We start from the raw sequence: 19512 nt of genomic DNA, 5'->3' as shown, positions 1-19512 counted from the left end.
TGAGCAAATTATGTTTCATAAATTTATGAAAAAAATATTTCTTATGTAATAAAACATAACATATATAATATAGTAGAACATTATAATGTACAATATTTTCTTCTTTCCCACTACGTTTCTTTCTTCTCCCTCTTTTTCTCCCTTTTTTCAGTTTTTTTTTTGGCCAGCCGATTGGGGGGGGGCACGTGCCCCCCATGCCCCCACGTAGTTACGCCACTGCCCTGGGGAGCATTCCAACAAGAGTTCCAAGACTCAATTGCTAGGCATACTACATAGGCTTTCGCATCCTACCGGGTCGGCCTACCCATTTAACACCTGGGTGGAGAGTGGCAAATTGGGGATTGACGCCTTGCCAAAGGACGTTAGGCCATAGTGGGATTCGAACACACGACCCTCTGATTACAAGGCGAGATTCAGAACCGCTACAAACTCTTTTCATGTTCTACAGATTATCCAAAACTTGCTTTCTTGACAGATTATGATTATTTTCCTTCAATATGTATTTTAAGTTGATGTATTTGCATTTAAGTTGATGACCTACTCATTTATGTTTAGTATGTGCATATGTGGGTGGATGTGGTTGTGTGTGTGGATGGGTGTATATATGTGTGTTTGTAATAGTTTTCCATTCTATTTTTGATTTGATTTGATTTTATTGATTTTATTTATTTCTGCATTCACATCAATATCAGAATTACAAAATACATATATACAATATTTACAAAGGTAATACATGATTATAACAAAATAATAGTCGCATAGTATAATTATTGTAAATAAATATTAACAAAAAAAAGATGTGTTATATATTTTTTCAAAACAAGATTTTTTCAAAACAAGATTATAAATGAATGCAGGAGACCGCCATTCTATTTTTAGCATCTTAACCTATATATTTTTCTCTCCTTTTATATCTTATAGATTAGTATATCCTATGTTTTATGTTGATAATCATATTGTATTTCAGGGCCCTACTCATAAGTTTTGCTTTTAAACGGGGTCCTAAAACCAATTCGTCTATGCTCTAATCTAATTGATGTATGTTTATGTACTCATTTACTAGTACGTTGTATGTATATCTATTTTGATTATGATGTGATGTTTTTTGTTTTGAATAAATAAATTTGAACTTGAACTTGAAGTAGGATTGGTACAAACAGAGAATCAAACGGATGCCTCTGTAGCTTGATCACAAAGGCGATTTTTGACCTTGCTAAAATTACCATTATGATTTAATACAACACCTGAATATTTGGTTACAGCCCGATAGACCGCGGGTCCGATAGACCGCGGGTCCGTTAGACCGCGGGTCCGATAGACCGCGGGCCCGATAGTCCGCGGTGTGTGTAAAATTATGGTCAGGACAATATAGTGAAAGCCATGTCATCAAGAGGTCAAAAGGTCAATGATACGAGTCCATGGGGTTCTATAACGATGACCCACATCGACCCCTGACATGTACTTCAAGGAAAATATTATCCCCATATTTTTATTGGCGGGGACTGTTACCCCCCCCCCGAAATTTACCCTCTAGACGCCATACGGAGCCTCTAAAATGCCATCGACTTGACGACATGGCGAGATACTTTATCTTGCCATGTCGACTAAATTATGTCCGCATGGCGAGATCCATACGTTATCCTGCCAAGTCAGTCCACTTATAAACAGTTATATTCAACATGGCGAGATATTTTATCTTGCAAAGTCGACTTAAATAATTATGTTACATGTCAACATGGCGATATATCGGGATTCTTACCGGGAATTGTACACTTGATATCTCGCCATGCGGACATATCGACTTGACAAGATAGAACATATGATGTCGAAATAATAACCTTATTAATTACTTAGGCGGCGGAAGCAGGGGGGGGCCTTTCCCCCCTAAATTTGAGGTGGGGGGGGGGACGGTCCCCCCTAAATTTTTAGTTGAGAAACTTTTTTTTTTTGCTTGTCAATTTGTTTTCTACGTCCCCCGTAAATTGAGGTAGACCCCTCTAAAATATTTTTGTCCCCCCCCCCTAATTTCGGTTGATAACCTTTTTTTCCTTGTCAAATTTTACCTGATGTTTGGCGCTTATGTGTACTTTTCGAAAAATTGCGCCCACTCCCTCCCGGCCAGGCTAACTTAAATTATTTTATAATCACATTTAAAAAAAAAATAAAGACCACTTTTTAATGTCTTCTTGAAAAAAAATCCATGAATACGTAAATACCAAAAGGTAGGGGGGGACACAGGGGCGGTTCCAGCTTTCGCCAAAGGGGGGGGGGATGGGGCGGAAATTTGTTTCAGCCATATTTTCCCCGATCGGCAGCTCGAAGATAATTTGTGTTTGTTTCTTTACGGGGTAGTCCTCATTAGTCACTTTTTGGCTTTATTCTTATAAATTAATATATAATATCATAATCCTCATTTATATGATGCGAGCGCGAAGCGAGAGCTGAACATTTTTTTTAACTTTTTTAAAGAAAGAATGGAAAATTTCAATCAGTTCTTGTAATCGTGAACAGGATAGCCATGTAATTCAACGATTGATGCGAGCGCGAAGCGCGAGCAGAAAAAAAAATCGAGATTTAGACCTAAAAGTGGGCCACTCTGTTCATGTTTTGTAAATCATCAAAAGGATGGGGTCTTCCCACATTAATAATGCGAGCACAAAGCGCGAGCAGAAAATTTTTGATATTGTGAACTGAAACTGGATAATGATTTAAATTAGAGAACTAGTTGGGTATCTGAATAAACATGCGCGAGCGTGTTTCATATTTAGACCTATAATCTAGGCATTCTAAATACAACTTTAATCGTAAAAATTATGAAACTTTGATCGTCCGATCTGAAAAAAAGAGTCATTTTCAGCTTTATATTTCAAGCACTTTGTAGATAAATTGTAAGCTGGAAGCGCGAGCGAAAGTTTTATATATTGGCACGAAAGATTATTTTGATTTTCCAAATCTTCCCCTCATCTTATTTTATGCACTCGTCGCCCTTCTCTTTCTTTTCTCCTCTCTTTTTCCTAATTTTTTCCTTCCTTCTTTCTTTCTTTTTTTTCCTTTTTTTTTGCTCCGCCAAGAAGGGGGGGGGGGCTCGGCCCCCTGGATCCGCCTATGGGGACAAGGGGCGGGAAAATATGACAAGCAAAAAAAAAGGTTATCATCGCCAAAGTAAGGTCATCTCGTCCCAAAATACATGTTTTATTTTGATTTAGAATGATGTATTTCTATGATTATAAAAGACCAAAATAGTAGGGGGACATTTGATATTGTGTCCCCCTACTATTTTGAGTAGGTGGGACACGTCCCCCTGTCCCCCCTGGGATTTCCGCCCATGATGTAATATCAATGGGAGCGCGAAGCACGAGCGATTTGGGGGGTTTCAATTTGGTTTAACTTCTCACCAGAGTAGGCCCTAGTAGAATATTGTGAACGGGAGCTGTAGTGTTGTTTTAGTATACCCTTCAATATTATTAATGATAACCTCTTGGGAATATGCAATCTCGACTAATTATCCTCATCATTGGCGTATTCATTCAGCATGGGTGCAGGGGGGGGGCGAGGGTACCAAGATAAAAAAATAAATGAAATGGGGGCAGTGGCGTACCGTGGGTCACGGCATTGGGGGGGGGGCACCAGCAAAAATTTCGGGTCACTTAGGGAGCGCGCGAAGCGCGCTCAGTTGTCAGGTATACTGACCTAATAGATGTATTTTAAGGAAATGCAGTGCCATTAAATGGATATTTATCTCACTGATTAAATAATGCGAGCGCGAAGCGCGAGCTGAAAATTTTTGATATTGGGGGCTAAAAATTGACATTATAAGCAAATTGTTTTGTAATCATGATACTTAACTGTCTCGCTAAACAAACAATGCGAGCGCGAAGCGCGAGCTAAAATTTTTGTATATACTGACCCTAAACAAGGAAATTTTAAGGATTATATTTTAGAATCCATTAAGAGTATAAATATCTCACCATAGTCATCTAATGCTAGTGCAATCCTTTGCTGATTTTGTTAGAATTACATCTAAACACAGTCATGAAGCACCTTTTGTAGTCATGTAATCATGATTATCATACGCATCTTACTAATCAAATACTGCAAGCGCAAAAGCGCGAGCTGAAAATTTAGGAAATTCAGACATGAAGAGGGGCATTGTAAGGCTTGTTTGTAGGAATTCACTAAGACCCCACGTATTTCACTAACCAAATGATGCGAGCGCGAAGCGCGAGCTAAAATTTTTTGATATTCAGATCAGAAAAATTGACATTTTACGGACTGAATTTAGGAGTTCATGAAGAGCAGAAATCTCACCAATCCACTAATGCGAACGTTAGCACGGACAGGAAATGTTTTATATTAAGACTTTAAAATAGGGCAATAACTTTCAGTAGTCATGAAAAAGAAGAATACATCACTACTTAAAACAATAATAACTCTAATTGCGAGAAAATATATTATTTTGTTGTATATTGATTTGAAAACAGCAGGTTTATATATGTCGTTAAACAGTCTATGCGAGCACCAGGAACAATGAAGACACAATTAAGCAAATAATGTTTCATAAAGTTGTGAAAAAATGCTTCTTATGTTACATAACATAATATAATATAACACTATAATAAACAACAATTTCTTCTTTTCCCCACTACGTTTCTCTTCCTTTTTCCCTCTTTTTCTCCTTTTCCCCGTTTTTTTTTTTTTTTTTTGCCAGCCGATTGGGGGGGCACGTGCCCCCCCATGCCCCCCGTAGTTACGCCACTGAATGGGGGGGTAGACGTTAAAGAAAATCTGAGATTTTATTCTTGAAAAACACATTCAGGTATCTCACAAGGCCTAAATAAATAATGAGAACGCGAAGCGCGATCTGATTTTTTTTATATAATTTTCCTGTATTTTATCCTGAAAGCCCAAGTCAGGGGCGGACCCAGCTTCCGCCAATAGGGGGAGGGGCCATTTTTTCACCCATATTTTCCCCGATCGGCCGCTCAAAGTTGATTTTTCCAAGTGCCGTAATGAGCCAATAATTTCGAGGGGGCTCGGTACGGCGTATCACATAAGATTAATAAGAAGTTGGCAGTGAGCGAAGCGAGCAAGCAAATATGTTGACACTTTTATAGGTTTTCCCGTCCAATTTCGTCAAAATTTAAACCGATTTAATGATGTAATAATTCAATTTGCAACTAATTTGAATGACCTATGAGATCAGCATTTAAATAGCCAAATACTTAATTTAATTCTACTGGCACGCGATTTCATTTAAGCATTTATAAAGAACGATCAAATTAAAATAGATGAGTAGTGTTTTCAAATTCTCGCCGATACCTTCCTTGCGAACGTTTAGGAATTCAAAATCATTAATATGCAATCACTTACAAGATATGGACAGTGTTTTTCGTTGTTGGTTTGTTTTACTTCTTTTGAATAATCATGGAAATGGGTTTTACCCCTAAATTGGATGTTAAAATTTTACTGAATTTTACATCTGACAGACCATCATCGGAACAACAACTCGTTTTTGTTCCACTTTCATAACTATATAGACTGTGGTCAATTCCATGATACCCATCCCTTCCCCAAAACGATTTAAATTATATACAATTATGTAAAATAAAAAGAACAAGATGATGAAGAAAAAATACCTACCATTGGCATACTAGGTCATCGACCCACTCAATGGCGGATCCAGGGGGAGGGCACAGCCGACTCGTGCCCCCTTTTAGAGGCACAATTTTTTTTTTTTTCGTGGACGAAATACCCTTATTCTTTGGTTAATAACCTTCTTTTTTTACTCGTCAAATTCCTCCGGAAAATGTGCCCCCTTTTGGGAAATCCTGGATCCGCCCCTACAACCACTCATCAATCACTTAAAGAATAAGCGTTTACAACCATATCCTATAAGTGTTACATGAATTACGTCTTTATCAAACATAATGGAATAAAATGATTCTAACTGAAAAAATCCGCAAAAATAGAAATATAGGGTAAAGTTTGAAAAAAAAAATAAATACAGAAACATTATCAGAATTTGGAAGTTTAAAGTGCAAATATGTGTTCTGATAAATGAAATTGAAAATGGTGTTTCAGGCGAAATTAAACGATCAGCTCGTCGTCGCGAAAATAAATGACACCTTAGGGCCATTAATTTGAACGAGCTTCTCTCTGAATTGAATTTCTACAAAATTAAAAGGAATGATATAGAACGGAATTAAATGCTAAATAAATGAAAATGAACTATATGTGCAGAGGGTGGACGAAATATTTCGAATTTGAACGTCCTTTCATTAACTTAATTGCAACGGGAATTGGACGGGAAAACCTATATTACAAAAATACAAGGTTGTGATAGATTTTGACATAATGTTTGGAAAATAATAGTATATTTCATCCTAATCCCATTCCTTTTCTCTCTATTTTTTTCTTAGTCTTGATTCTCTCTTTTTTGTGGGGGGGGGGCAATGCCCGTGTACTCTCTCGAGATGTCCTAATAGTCATTTCCTAGACTTACTTTATATATCAACATAAATGTGTTTTAATCTCATAAGCCCTATGCAAGCTAAAAATGAAATTTCTTGTATATTGTCCTGAAAATTTAACATTCTGGGCAATGTTTGTGAACCTGAACAGGACGCGTATGTAACAAGATAATTCCCACGAGCGCGAAGCGCGAGCAGAAATGTTAAATATTCGTTATGGCCTGGTCGAAAAGGGACCTGTTAAGGATATTTTGCAGTTAGCCATAAAGACGATACATATTTCAACGATTAAACCGAACATTTTTGATATTCCAACCTAAAAAGATGAGATTTCAACCCCCCCAATGGGACATTCGATTCATGTTTGTCAATCATGAAAAAGGATGGGTAATTTTTGGTATCTTCCTACAATAATAATGCGAGCGCAAAGCGCGAGAAGAAAATCTTTGATATTCTGATCTGAAACTGGATAATTTTAGCCCCTTTTTCTTTTCTTTTTTCCCATCTTCCTTTTATTTTCAATATTATTCTCTTCCTATTTTTTCTTCTTCTTTTCCCCTTTTCCTTTCTTTTCTTTCTTTTCCCTTTTCCTCTTTTTTTTCTCGTTCCCCCTTTACTTCTCCCTTTTTCTTTTTCCTTCCTTTCCCCTTTTTCTCTTTTAATCTTTTTTTTCTTCTCTCCCCCTTCCACTCTCTCTCTTTTTCTTTTCTTCTTTTCCCCTCTTCCTCTATCTCTCTTTTTTCTTATCTTTCTTCCCATCTTCCTCTCTACTTAAACATTCTTCTCTTCCTTCCTCTTTTTTTTCTTCTTCTTTTTCCTCCTTCTTTCTTTTCTTCTCTTCCTTCCTCTCTTTTTTCTCTTCTTTCCCCTTGTTCTTCTCCCTTTTTCTTTGTCTTTTCTTTCCCCCTCTTACTCTCTTTTTTATTATCTTCTTTTCCCATCTTCCTCTCTCTTTTTATTCTCTCCTTTTCCCTTCTCCCCCTCTTTTTTGAGCTGGGGGTGGGGCAGTTCCCCCTCGGCCCCCATGGATCCGCACCTGATAGAATCCCATGGTCTCGTATCATTTGACCTTTGGACCTCTCGATGACATTTGATACATCTGATCATAATTTTACACGCACTGCGGACTATCGGACCCGCGGTCTATCGGACCCGCGGTCTAACGGACCCGCGGTCTATCGGACCCGCGGACTATCGGACCCGCGGTCTATCGGACCCGCGGTCTATCGGGATGTCCCCGAATATTTGTACTCGATTATCACTTCAATAGTCTCATATAGAAAAGTAAATTCATGGATTTTTTCTGATTTTGCCTTTAGAATTATAATTTATGATTTTAATTTTTGAAATATTGTCAGAGAGCTAGCTAGAGGCCCGGAGGGGGGGGGGGCACTTACATTGATGAGTGGATACCATGCGCGACCAAAAAAAAACACGTAAAAATGATGTCTTTTTCACGATAGGGCACGTTACGTACGTAACGTGATACGGTGATAAGGGTGTCAAAAACACAAAAATAATGAAAAAAGGGTATCTATTTCGCTAGGAAAATTACGTGTTTAGGGTCGAATTTGCGGGAATGATAAAAGAAAATTAAAATGTTTTATAAAGGATGTCCTTTTTGCCCCAAAACTTCGTGTTTAGAGTCCGATTTGCGCGAGGTGTAGAAGGTGGGGTTATACTAAACCAAATAAGGTAAAGCCGACGACCGAAGGACCCGTAACAATAAACATTCCTGTACTTGTTTAGGGGTTCATTTCTGAGGGAATATTTGCCAAGAGTATCTTTTTGTTTCCAATACTTGTTAAGGGTAGGGTTTCACACGCCAATACTTGTTAAGGGGTGCATTTTCGGAATATAGAAATTAAGTGTTAAGGGTGCTTTTCGAGACCCCATGGTCGCGCATGGTATCCACTCGTGAATGAGGCCCCCCCCCCCCCGGGGGTGCTAGAGGCTAGCTCCAAATCTTTACAGTATGTACCAAGTGTATTCAGAGCAGCTTGGAGATCTTCTTTACTTTTTTGCCATGATAATTTATCATCTGCATTATAATAGGAGAGAATTCAGTTTCTGATTGATCACAATAAATTATCATCAAATACTATTTTATTCTCAATTGATGATATCAATCAAATTGACGTAGAGGGCGGACTGTCTGATAAGAGAAAAAAAGGGAAAGGAAATCCAGATTTGGTGAAGGCAGCCTTCGTATCATATAAAATCTGTATTTTTATGCCCAAGAGATTGCCAAATGAATGACAATATGTCCGTCGAGCAGGTGCAGACTGAAGGTAATTAAAAATAATCGCTTATTTTGGAAAGCCACTTGAAGTAGTAGATTAGGCCTAGTTCAGCGTTATAATTGGAATGCAGGTGTCCCACGTATTGAAATTCATGCATTGTTGGTGAGAGCGAAGTTGGCTCAGAGTCAGAGCACTCACACAACATGCGAGGTTCAGGTTAGTAATACTAACCTCGCACAACGCATGCGATTTCATAGTGGACTTTGACGTTTCATTCATCACACGAATGTGAGGGAATAAAACATGCCAAACCTTTCAATATTTCTCCACTAGATCTATGTTAATCTTGATCGTATGATTTTAACTTATAAAAAAAGGAATTGGATTTGGAAATTATTTATAAAAGTGTTTTTATCGCTTATCTCCAAATCTCAACCAGGATACTCCGTTCGATCCGTCCTTAGTTATCCTATGGAAATTATGCAAACGACAATCGAAATGTGAATTTTTCCTATCGAACATTCTTGATTCAAGTCATCGGCGCATAAAGGGAAATTGTACCAAAAATCCAACAGGTTGCATCTCATGTATATACTTATAGGTAAAGTACGCCATCTTTTGACAAGATGATGAAAGTGCATTGAACGAGCAAGAAAATAATACTGATCGCCTAAAATGCAGCTAGCAGTACAAGCTGCAGAACCGTAAACAAACCTGCTTGTGAATAATATCACCCGCCCTCTTTAGGTGAAAATTGATATCCACGCTGACCAAGAGGCACGCACGTACATGAAGATTAAAAAAAATCTTTTTTATTTAATAAAAAACAGCACAGAGAAGTCAACAAACGATCCATATGGTTCGGTAAATGTCATAGCACAATTTGAAATCTTAGGTATTGGGTAATGATACATTATTTTGAAAAAAAAATGGTATGAAAAATTTGCGTGCACCAGTTGTATATGAATCCTTCGTACGCGAGATGAATTGAAGCCATCGGTGGCTCATAGAGTGAAGTTGGCTCAGTTGGTAACGCGTCTGCCCGTCGAACCAAAGATCGTAGGTTCAGGTCCAACCCGGGCAGATGACTGAAGCCAGTACGTTGTGTGTAAACATCTCTCCCCTGTTCAATAGATGCAGGCTGTAATACAGGGAAAATACTCCGTCCCTCGGATAGGATGTTAAATGGAGGCCCCGTGTAGAGGAGAGTCACCACCTTTGCACGTTAAGAACCCACTGCACTATTCGAATAAGAGTAGGGGGAAACCCTGGTGTAGTGGTCCACCTGCAACCCCCAATCAGATATCGAGAGGTGAGCAGATCTCTCTCCATGCCATCAACACCTGCGCACTTCCTGCCCGTTTGGCTCCTACTGTGGGGCGTTAGGCAGTATACCCAAAGAAGAAGACGACCCTGCGGCTACGCTGCGCTTGCCGTCAGCTAACCCAGCCTAGGCCAGGGAGCTCCGGCCCAGCCTAGGACTAGCCAGGAGGCTCCTAGAGAGCACTCGCACACATTGCGAGGTTAGTATACTAGCCTCACACGTATTGCGAGGTTAGTAGTAGTATACTAACGTGACTAACCTCGAGCCTAGAGAGTAAAAATCATTTACTAATAATGATTAACGTATGCTTACTCTCAACAGAGCCTGGAATTGCTTCCCATACATCTACACACACCACCAAGAAACCTGAAACTTTCGCCCCGGAGATTTCTACTTTCCTTTGATCTAGCCCTAAATCATGTACATCATGGGATAGACTTCATTTCCGACATTTCTACGATATTGATTTCATTTTTAAACAAGAATTTATTCAAACAGAAAAATTGAGAAAAATGTTATGAAAAAATGGGAAAAACTTGCCTCCGTGTTTACGTCGCCTTCTTGATTTCATTGTCTTTCACTTGGTGACAGCAAGCAAACCGCGTGATTTGCGTGCTGTCGCCAATATTTACCTAGTAGAATGCTTAGAACTTTTGGTGAGGGTGTAATTTTTTGCATTTATAACAAATATCTATGAAGAAATTGCAAAATATGTAGTTCATGTATTTTTTGGTTTTTTTATTTGTATTTCTTTGTTTTTTTGAAACTTTGTTTTTTAATGTTTTTTTCTGATGAACTTTGTTGGGAACCCTTTTGCTACCATAAATAGCATAAAATAAATACATTTGATCTAATAAAAGTAAAAATAATCATACATTTATGATTTTTTGTTTAAAAACACCATTGGCATTGACCGTGTACACGAAATCACATTTTTTAGCACTTTGGGGTCTAACATGCAGGTACAAAATATTGCCTAATTTCGAAACCGTGCACCCGGCCATCGCAAAGACTTGAAAGTAAAACGTCAGTGAGCAGTGCGGTCAAAAAGGGGGGCTCAAATTGACCCCCCCCCCAAGTTTGATAAGGATAAATATTTCATTAGGGGCCTACAATAGGCCTTAAATGCTCATTCAGACCTAACAGAGAAACAAAACAAGCATGGCTTAAAAGACATGTTCAAAAGAGTGTGAAATACTGTGTACATTTTTTTTCTCATCCAATGTTTTCATTCATAATTATGTTTGGGGTATTTTGGAACATGTTCCAAATAGCCCCATCAATTTTGTTGCAACCAACCCCAGAGGCCCATTTTCTTACCACACAAATAAGGGACTTGGTACAAGTGTCTATTATAACCCAAAAACTGGCAAACTTGATCAATAAACTTCTCTGAGATAATAAAACATTTCTGAAGAGAAAAAAAATACTCAGAAAGGGAAAAAACAAAAATTGCTTTCTAACTTTACAAGGCTTGTTGCACATTTGTTGTCAGTGATATGTATTTCATTGCATAAAATTATTTCTATTCAATTTTTTCCCACAAGAAGTTAAAAGACTATTGAGTGACAACTGATTTAGTGCATTAAATATTCATTGCTGCAACTCATTTTATTATTAGACATTTCATACAAACGTGTATGAAAGTATGCAATTATTGTGATTTCATGTAACACCATAAGGAATAGGAAAGTGGGGATTTGACAACATCAGCCCAACTCATGAATATTCATGATGACCTGCATGTAACTGTTTCCACAAAATATTACCAAACGGTTAAACATTCAATAACTATGTTTTTTGTTATCAGATTTTGATGAAATGTTTAGCATTTTGCTCTCGAGATGAATATACTCTATTCATTTAGATATACATGTAATTATTTTCAACCCTGAGTACTGATTGGAAATATTTTATACAATGCCTTTTAGAAAAAAGGTAATCCAAATCTAGAGGGCTGAAATTCTGATCATGTTTAATTTTGTGAAATTATTCTGCATAGATATAAATGAGAAACTCATCAACTTTCCATTGATATCCTATTTGTACCATTTGTGCCATGCATGACCAAATCAATTGATGTTGAAGACAACAGTTGCAGAGACCACTTTTTCCAAGTTTTGGTAAAGTGGGTAAAATGTGCACTTGATAGAATAATATTTTTTACAAAGTAATATTTGTGTTACTTGGGGAATTTCCCTGAAATGATGAGTGAAAGGTTAATGTCTAATGGTCTTATTCACCCACACTTTAAAAATGTCGTTCTCTGCTTTGAAAACCAAACCGGGAGTGTGGAAGGATGTCTTGGACATATTATTTGATTGATTGCTATGTTTGTAACTGTCACTGAAAGAAACAAAGGAATAAATATTTTTTAGTAAAGAAATTACTAAATCGTCATCGTGACTTTTCAATAAATCTTGTACAAGTTTGTATCACTTGCACTTACTGAAATTTGTCAAACAAAAAAAAATTAAATGTAATGCATAATCACAGAGATCATTGAATTCATTTTCAATTGTTGTATTTCTAGATTTTGCAGACCTGAAGGCATTTGAACAGAGGTTGACAGAGGTCGTAGGTTATCTACGTCCATACGCATGGAGATGGACAGGTATGATGAGTATTTAGAATTTCTATTGCTAAGTTAACAAAGAATTGATGTGAGAGAGTAAATAACCTGAAAGAATAAACTAGTTAGGAAACTCAACTTTATTAAAATAGGAATGAATATATCACCTTAAAAAAATCATTATTCTGCATTTTTTCCTTGTAATCTAGCACCTGGACAGAATGCTCCAGAGGAAGTGGAGATAGTGCATCTATGTGATTATTGTAGATATGATGACAATAGTAATAAGAATATACTGTATTTTTAGAACTCTTTATAGCAAACGTTTAAAACTTTCAGTGCATTTCACAATGACAAAACATTGAAAATTTCACATGAGAAATGAACATACAGTATAAATAAGAATTCCGGTACTCTTGAGAAAAATACAATACCTACATGCTAAAAGTACTAGTTGCAAGCACTATACACTAATTTGACTATTTATTTTCATCTGTGATGATCACAAAGTTTGATCAATAGGCCAACATAAAAGTTCAGAATTGCAAGCATTTTTATTATCCCCCCCCAAAAAAATATATATATATGTATATATATTTTGATTTTGCTTAAAATTTTTGGTCATCCAATTTAAGCTATGTCATTGATTTCATGCACAATTATTTTCATGATATTTGGATGGAGTTGGGAAACAATAGAGATCTATGGCTTAGATTAGTGACTTTGTATTTTTTTTTACATATAACAAGGTACAGTATATTTGTGGATCCACTTACATGAAAATGAATGCATTTTTGATATTTCAGTGAGTTTTTACAGTATTTGAAATTGAAAATACTTTACCACACATACGTACACACCGGAAGATTTGGGCATTCATTTCATACTGAGCAAATATTTCATTATTCATCTAGCTTTATTTTGATTATTTCTTATTAAATCAGTTTGCTTGTTTAGTTGTCTATTCCTTGTTAAACTTCAATGAGACATTTAACCTTGTAATTTCTTTTCAGTACAAATGTTTTTCATTCATTATCATTATGCGTAAAATACATGTACATTAAAAATGTTATGTGTGTACTGTCCATTCTGAATGAAATGTCCACCCATACATATAAAAAGTCAAGAGAAACATTTCGAAGGGGAAATAAGTTCTGTTATGTTTATTTTCTATATTTTTTCTATTGCAGTTGTGCTTATAGTGATAGCAGTATGTACAGCATGTGGTGCATGGTATTGGCTATTAGATGAAGAAACATCCAAGGTATTTATCATTTCATTGAATAACCCCCCCCTCCCTTGGGGAAAATTATTCAGTATAAGGGGGAAAAATAAACATTTCAGAAAAGGAGATAACCAAATTAATTCATATTTGTATTCAAATATTCCCCCATCCATCCCTCTGTGAAACACCCATATTAAATATTTGTCCATCCATAGAAAATCATAGCCATATTCATAGATTTCAATTATTTTTTCCAATGCCTATCTCGGGCTTGATATTTGGCAGATGTTATTCTTTTTTCTTGAGTATAATGTATAAATCTAGTTTGTTTCAGTATGATAATTTCCATTAAATTTACAGGAGTCATGCTTAAATGCCAATGCACATAATGTATCTAATATGTATATCTCATTGATTGTTAACCAATATTGCATGTCTACTCTATGATCTGACCATTTGTGTGAAGTGACTGGGATTTTTAAGGGTGAAAAATTAGAAATTATTTTACCTATATAGGATGTCAACTTATTGATTCTTAAGTGTATTTCAGTTAAGAGTGAAGGTACCTGACATTAATTGAGCTTCATTAGGTATACTACCTCCTTTTGGCTCCTCGCCCATGCTAATATCAGTGATTTTATGTATACATGTATATGTTTTGTTAAATCTCTGTCTTACAGGTATCGTTCATTCAATCTTTGAAGAATCATCCTTTCTTTGCTAGCAGTGGTTCTACACTAATTATCCTGTTCATGGCAGGCATTCATAAAAGAGTTATTTCACCGGCAATGTATCCTTTATCTTTAGACCACCATGGTTGTGTTTTTCATTGAATTATGTTTCTGTGCATTCTATGGCAACCATTTTTGTTGTCACACATGGATTCTGTCATTGTATGTTGCTGTTGTTGATAGATGATGATAATGATGATGCCAATGCTGCTTGGATGTTGATGCTGCTGCTTGGATGTTGTTGATGATGATATTGATTCAATGATAACAGTAATATTGATATCTTATGTACATAGGACAGCCACTTCAGCTCTTACAAACTGTTCTCCTAGAGGCCCATGCATAATATAAATCAATTTGATAAAACCTTTAATTTTTATAGAAATATGGACACTGCCACATGGACTTTATGTCAGAAATCATTTTATTTGATATATATGAACTAGGTAGATAAACTGCCAAGATCTTGGGTATAAGTACCATCTTGGAAATCAAACATGATCCGTACATGGCACACAGGCTTTTCTGTCAGCGTCCCTCTGTATTATGGATAGTTGGATATTGTTCTTGTATAGACTTGTAATACTTTACAATATGAATTAATTCTTGTGTAAATTAATTCTAATTATAATTCTCTTATTCTGAATGCATCTAAAATGTGTTTTCTTTTTTTAATTATGTTTCATTTTCCTTAGCATGATTTATATTCAGAATTACTGCAAGGTGTAGAAAAGTTCTAGCAAATTTCAACATGTCATGTGATGATGTAAGTATTCATTTTATATGCTCTTACTTTTTGAGGTGGAAAGTTAGAAGAGTTCATGACAAAAAATCTGTTTTCACAAAGAATATATTCAAATGCCCTCATTTTCAATTTGCATAGTGTTTTTTTAATGATATTTTTTATATTGATCAATATTCGTTGATACATGTAATAGCATGGTTGGTTTGGATTTTTTATTTGTTCTTTTATTATTTCAATGCTGCTACTTGACATCGTGTTAAAAGCCTCTGGTAGCCATAGGATAAGTGTGTTTAATCTTTCTTGCCATAACAAAATGTTTTTAAACAGCGCATTAAAAAAAATTGATCCTGTAATATTCCATCAAAACTGGATGCGAGCAAGTTTAGCTTAAATGATACTAAACAAATAGTGAACTATGATTTATACTCATATTAGCAGAAGCTTAGATTAAAGAAAATGAGTCTGAATTCAATAAAATGACCAACCAAAGTGTTTATGTATGAATAAAATATGTGCAAAATAGCTCTGGAAAGAAAATGTGTCATTGCTGAGAAATTAGCAGAATGACCACAGAATTCCACGTGTCAGATATTTTTTCTAAACAATATTAATAAACTGTCCCACATCATCCACATGTGCCTTTTTTGTAAGTGATAATCAGAATTATCAATTTTCAGGTAAGATTTCATGATTTCACAAAGATAAGTTTATTTCAGTGTACCAGAACTTTATCTATGATAAGATGATAGCATTTAATCTTGATTTTAAAGGCTTTCTCATGAAATAATTGTTTGCTGCAACTACTTTCTTTTCCCATTAATCCAAGGCAATCATGAGGCTAATCAAGACCATAAACTTTGATTCCATATTGATTGGCTTTGAAACCCCTCCCATTGGCCCTGCATATTTTTAGTGCCCTTTTTAAAATCTTTTTGCCATTTGTGCTACTAAGTAGGAATATGCCCCAGGAAACAGTTGCCTATTGAGATATAAGGCCTTGCGATCTAAGTCAATGGTATAATTTATTTACCTTTCTTTTTCAGACTGGAAAACTTATTTTGAAGCCTCCTCGAAGTGGAAGTGCACCATACCGACCCAACACTAGATGGCCAAATGATCAACAGTCTGAGCATACGTCACATCAACATAATCAATGATATATGATTTGATATTAATCTTAGATTGATCTTAAGACGATACATGTACAGTATTACTGTTGATGGGTCTAAAGGGGATGTTGCCAGAAACTTGTTTGTGATCGATTACAAATATCAATTCACAAGTCTACAATTGATCTGTCTGTGACGAATTGTCAGCTTTTGCTTTCTTTGCACAAAAATGAAAATTGACCAGGAGATAATTTCAAATTTTCAATTAATTGCAGGACTTATGATTGACTTCTGACCTACAATTGATTCACAATTAACCACAAGTTTCTTGCACACCCCCGGTAAGCCTTTGTGAGACATGGTGCAACATAGCTAAGCAACAGATCCCAGCAACATTGTACAAATAATGCACGTAAGCGTGTGCATGCAGGGCCAAATAATGAACGATGTGTGAGAAGAGCCAATGGATATATCGCACCAAGGTCTGCAGGACCGAGTGCAGTATATCCATTTGGCGAGTCGAGTACAGAGTTCATTATTTAGGTCCTCTAGACACAAGAATGCGTTCATTGTTTGTTTTATACAACCCCCCTCATCACCCATATTACCAAGTTGCCCTGAATGCTATATTTGATCTAAATTCTAGATTATTCTAGATAATTTCAGACCTAGCTCTATCCTGCACTCTGACGTCAGAGCGCAGGATAGTGCATTTAGGATGCAATAGTGCAATTCGCTGAATATAATGTGATCTGATATGGACCAATCAGATTACAGAACATTCTTGGCAGTTGTATAATTTGGAATTGTGATCTAGACATCAAAACACGTCTTCTGCTTGCTTAACATTATTTTATGATAACCTGATGAAATTCTGCTGTCGTATCAGAAATTGTGCAGCTTTTCTGGGCAAATTTACATCATTCCTGGGGCCTGTCTTATAAAGACTCATGATTGATCTGATCAGCCACAACTACTATGGAAAGCCAGCAACCTCAACATCTAGAATACATGTTGGTTCATGATATTTTCTAGATATGATGTGTATTCATATTTCTATACAATTTCTTGTGAATTTAGTGTGCTTTTTTTTGTTTACAAAGAATGTTGCGCAAATTTCCTGGAGAAAAAAATTAGGGCATTGAGGGATTTCCATATAGTTGAGGTTGATCGGATTCTATCGTAATTCTTTTTAAGATGTGGCCCTAACATCATAATTAACTCATTGTGATACCATATAATAGGGTTCCTACTATTAAAAGAAATGCAACTTTAGACGATTATTAGCTTTTTGTGTGTTTAATGCATGATGAAGAGCATGAAGCGACATATCTAAATGTAGCTTATAATCTAGGCTAAAGCTGCAGCTTGTGTGTTTGCCTTTACGAGTCTGATGCAGTAATGGGAAACGTTGGCAATACGTAATGATACAGAAGACCAATTGATTAATGCACTGAAGCTAGATGCTTTAAGAATTTTTTTTATAATTTAGTACACATAATGGGTGAATTGTCGCTGCCATTCATCACAATCTACTCACCAAGCATGCTTGGAAAAAAACACCATTTGATTTATTACATGCCCCACTGAAACATTGTTTCTTCTGTTTTGGGAGAAACACCCCCCCCCCCCTGTTGTAAATGGCTGACACTGACTTGTGATCTGGATAACGAGATGGAAACTTCTTATGAAGCCAGCATCCCACCAACTGGATAATGAGCAAGTTTTATGTAACTGTACGATATTATTAGCAGATCTTTGTGGATGTGGGCACCGTCTTACTAAGATTTGTGATTGATGCGATCAACCACAACTATGGAAAGCCAGCAACTTCAACATCGAAATGAATTTTTGTTCAAAATATTTCCTAGCTATGCTGTTTAGTCATACATTTTTGTTTGCACAGGACTTTGTGCAAATTTCCTGAACCAAAAATTAAGACGTTGATGGATTTCCTTACAGTTGAGATTGATCGGATCAATCATAACCGTTTTTAAGACGGGACCTTAGGGAACATATGAAACAAATGATTTTTTACTGGCTATTGTAGCAAATTCTTGCATCTGATTGGTCGAGAGCAATAGGAATAGGTAAATATCGTGACAGAAGCTTCTCATGAAAGCTCCTTAGTAGAAATTAGTTCTTTAGCTCTTAAGAATTTTTGTTATGGTATATTATATTGTATTAAAGTTATTTCAAAGTGGTAAATGATATATACATTCTGGAGTTTTGAGTTATCTTTGAATAAATGGGTCAAATTTGTATGTTTGTGAAGACCGTATAAGGGTAAGACGACACTTATGGAGAAGCGTTGGGTAAGTAAACCTTCACACATCGGCACACGGCTGTGTATAAAACATATAGGGAAAGTGAGAGGGGAATTGGGTGAGGGCACCATGGCGGCGAATGGGGATAATTACACCTTTTCATTCCCAGAAACCTCCAAGATATATTCTTTCTAATTTCATGAAAGAATATTGAAGACAAAAAATCTTTTAAATGTAAAAATCATCGTTTCCTTCACCCCTCCACTATTTTCCTCATGATATGAGGGAAATGGTGGAGGGGTGAAGGAACATGTTTTGTACACAATAATGGCGATATGCGACTTTCGCCTCAACGCTGTGGGGTGCTCTTCCCAAGCATTTCATTATGCGCTCTATTGACTGTACAGTCATCCCCTTGTCGTGTACTGATGTTAAAATTGTAGTTAATTTCCATATACAGATGACTCATTAATGCAGTATCAACAAAATCACCTGGGGATCCCATCTCACTAAAAAGAAGTTACATCTATATATATTGTAACTTTGCCAATATGGTAACTACCATGGTAATGCAGATCAGCTGCCAAGCACAATGAAGGTTACCATTTATTGCAAAGGGATTGGAAGAGTATGTTGATGGTGGTGATGGTGATGATGATGGTGGTGGTGATGATGGTGGTGGTGGTGGTGATGATGGTGGTGGTGGTGATGATGATGATGATGGTGATAGTGATGAAATGATGATGATGATGATAATAAAGTCTATGATTGGAAGATTATGTTGGTGGTGGTAATGATGAAGGTGAAATGATAGTGGTGGTGGTGA

The 19512-nt window shown here is 36.4% G+C and overlaps 1 protein-coding gene across 1 annotated transcript; it reads left to right on the top strand.

Moving 5' to 3' along the window:
• The first annotated feature begins 8639 nt into the window (after positions 1-8639).
• LOC121407231 (nuclear envelope phosphatase-regulatory subunit 1-like) lies at positions 8640-18636 on the top strand. Its single transcript, XM_041598200.1, has 6 exons — positions 8640-8761; positions 12571-12651; positions 13800-13873; positions 14515-14624; positions 15277-15331; positions 16354-18636. Exons 1-6 carry the CDS (start codon positions 8722-8724, stop codon positions 16465-16467), a joined length of 474 nt encoding a protein of 157 aa, XP_041454134.1. The 5' UTR covers positions 8640-8721; the 3' UTR covers positions 16468-18636.
• The last annotated feature ends 876 nt before the right edge of the window (positions 18637-19512 follow it).

The sequence above is a fragment of the Lytechinus variegatus genome, chromosome 2 (assembly GCF_018143015.1).
Source record: "Lytechinus variegatus isolate NC3 chromosome 2, Lvar_3.0, whole genome shotgun sequence".
Taxonomy (NCBI): Eukaryota; Metazoa; Echinodermata; class Echinoidea; order Temnopleuroida; family Toxopneustidae; genus Lytechinus; species Lytechinus variegatus.
This window is presented reverse-complemented; position numbering and strand designations above follow the sequence as displayed.

Coding starts and splice junctions, on each gene's coding strand:
- LOC121407231 (XM_041598200.1), top strand. CDS start 8,722: ATGAATGACAATATGTCCGTCGAGCAGGTGCAGACTGAAG. Junction 12,652..13,799: donor ATACGCATGGAGATGGACAG/GTATGATGAGTA, acceptor TTTCTATTGCAG/TTGTGCTTATAGTGATAGCA. Junction 13,874..14,514: donor TAGATGAAGAAACATCCAAG/GTATTTATCATT, acceptor TCTGTCTTACAG/GTATCGTTCATTCAATCTTT.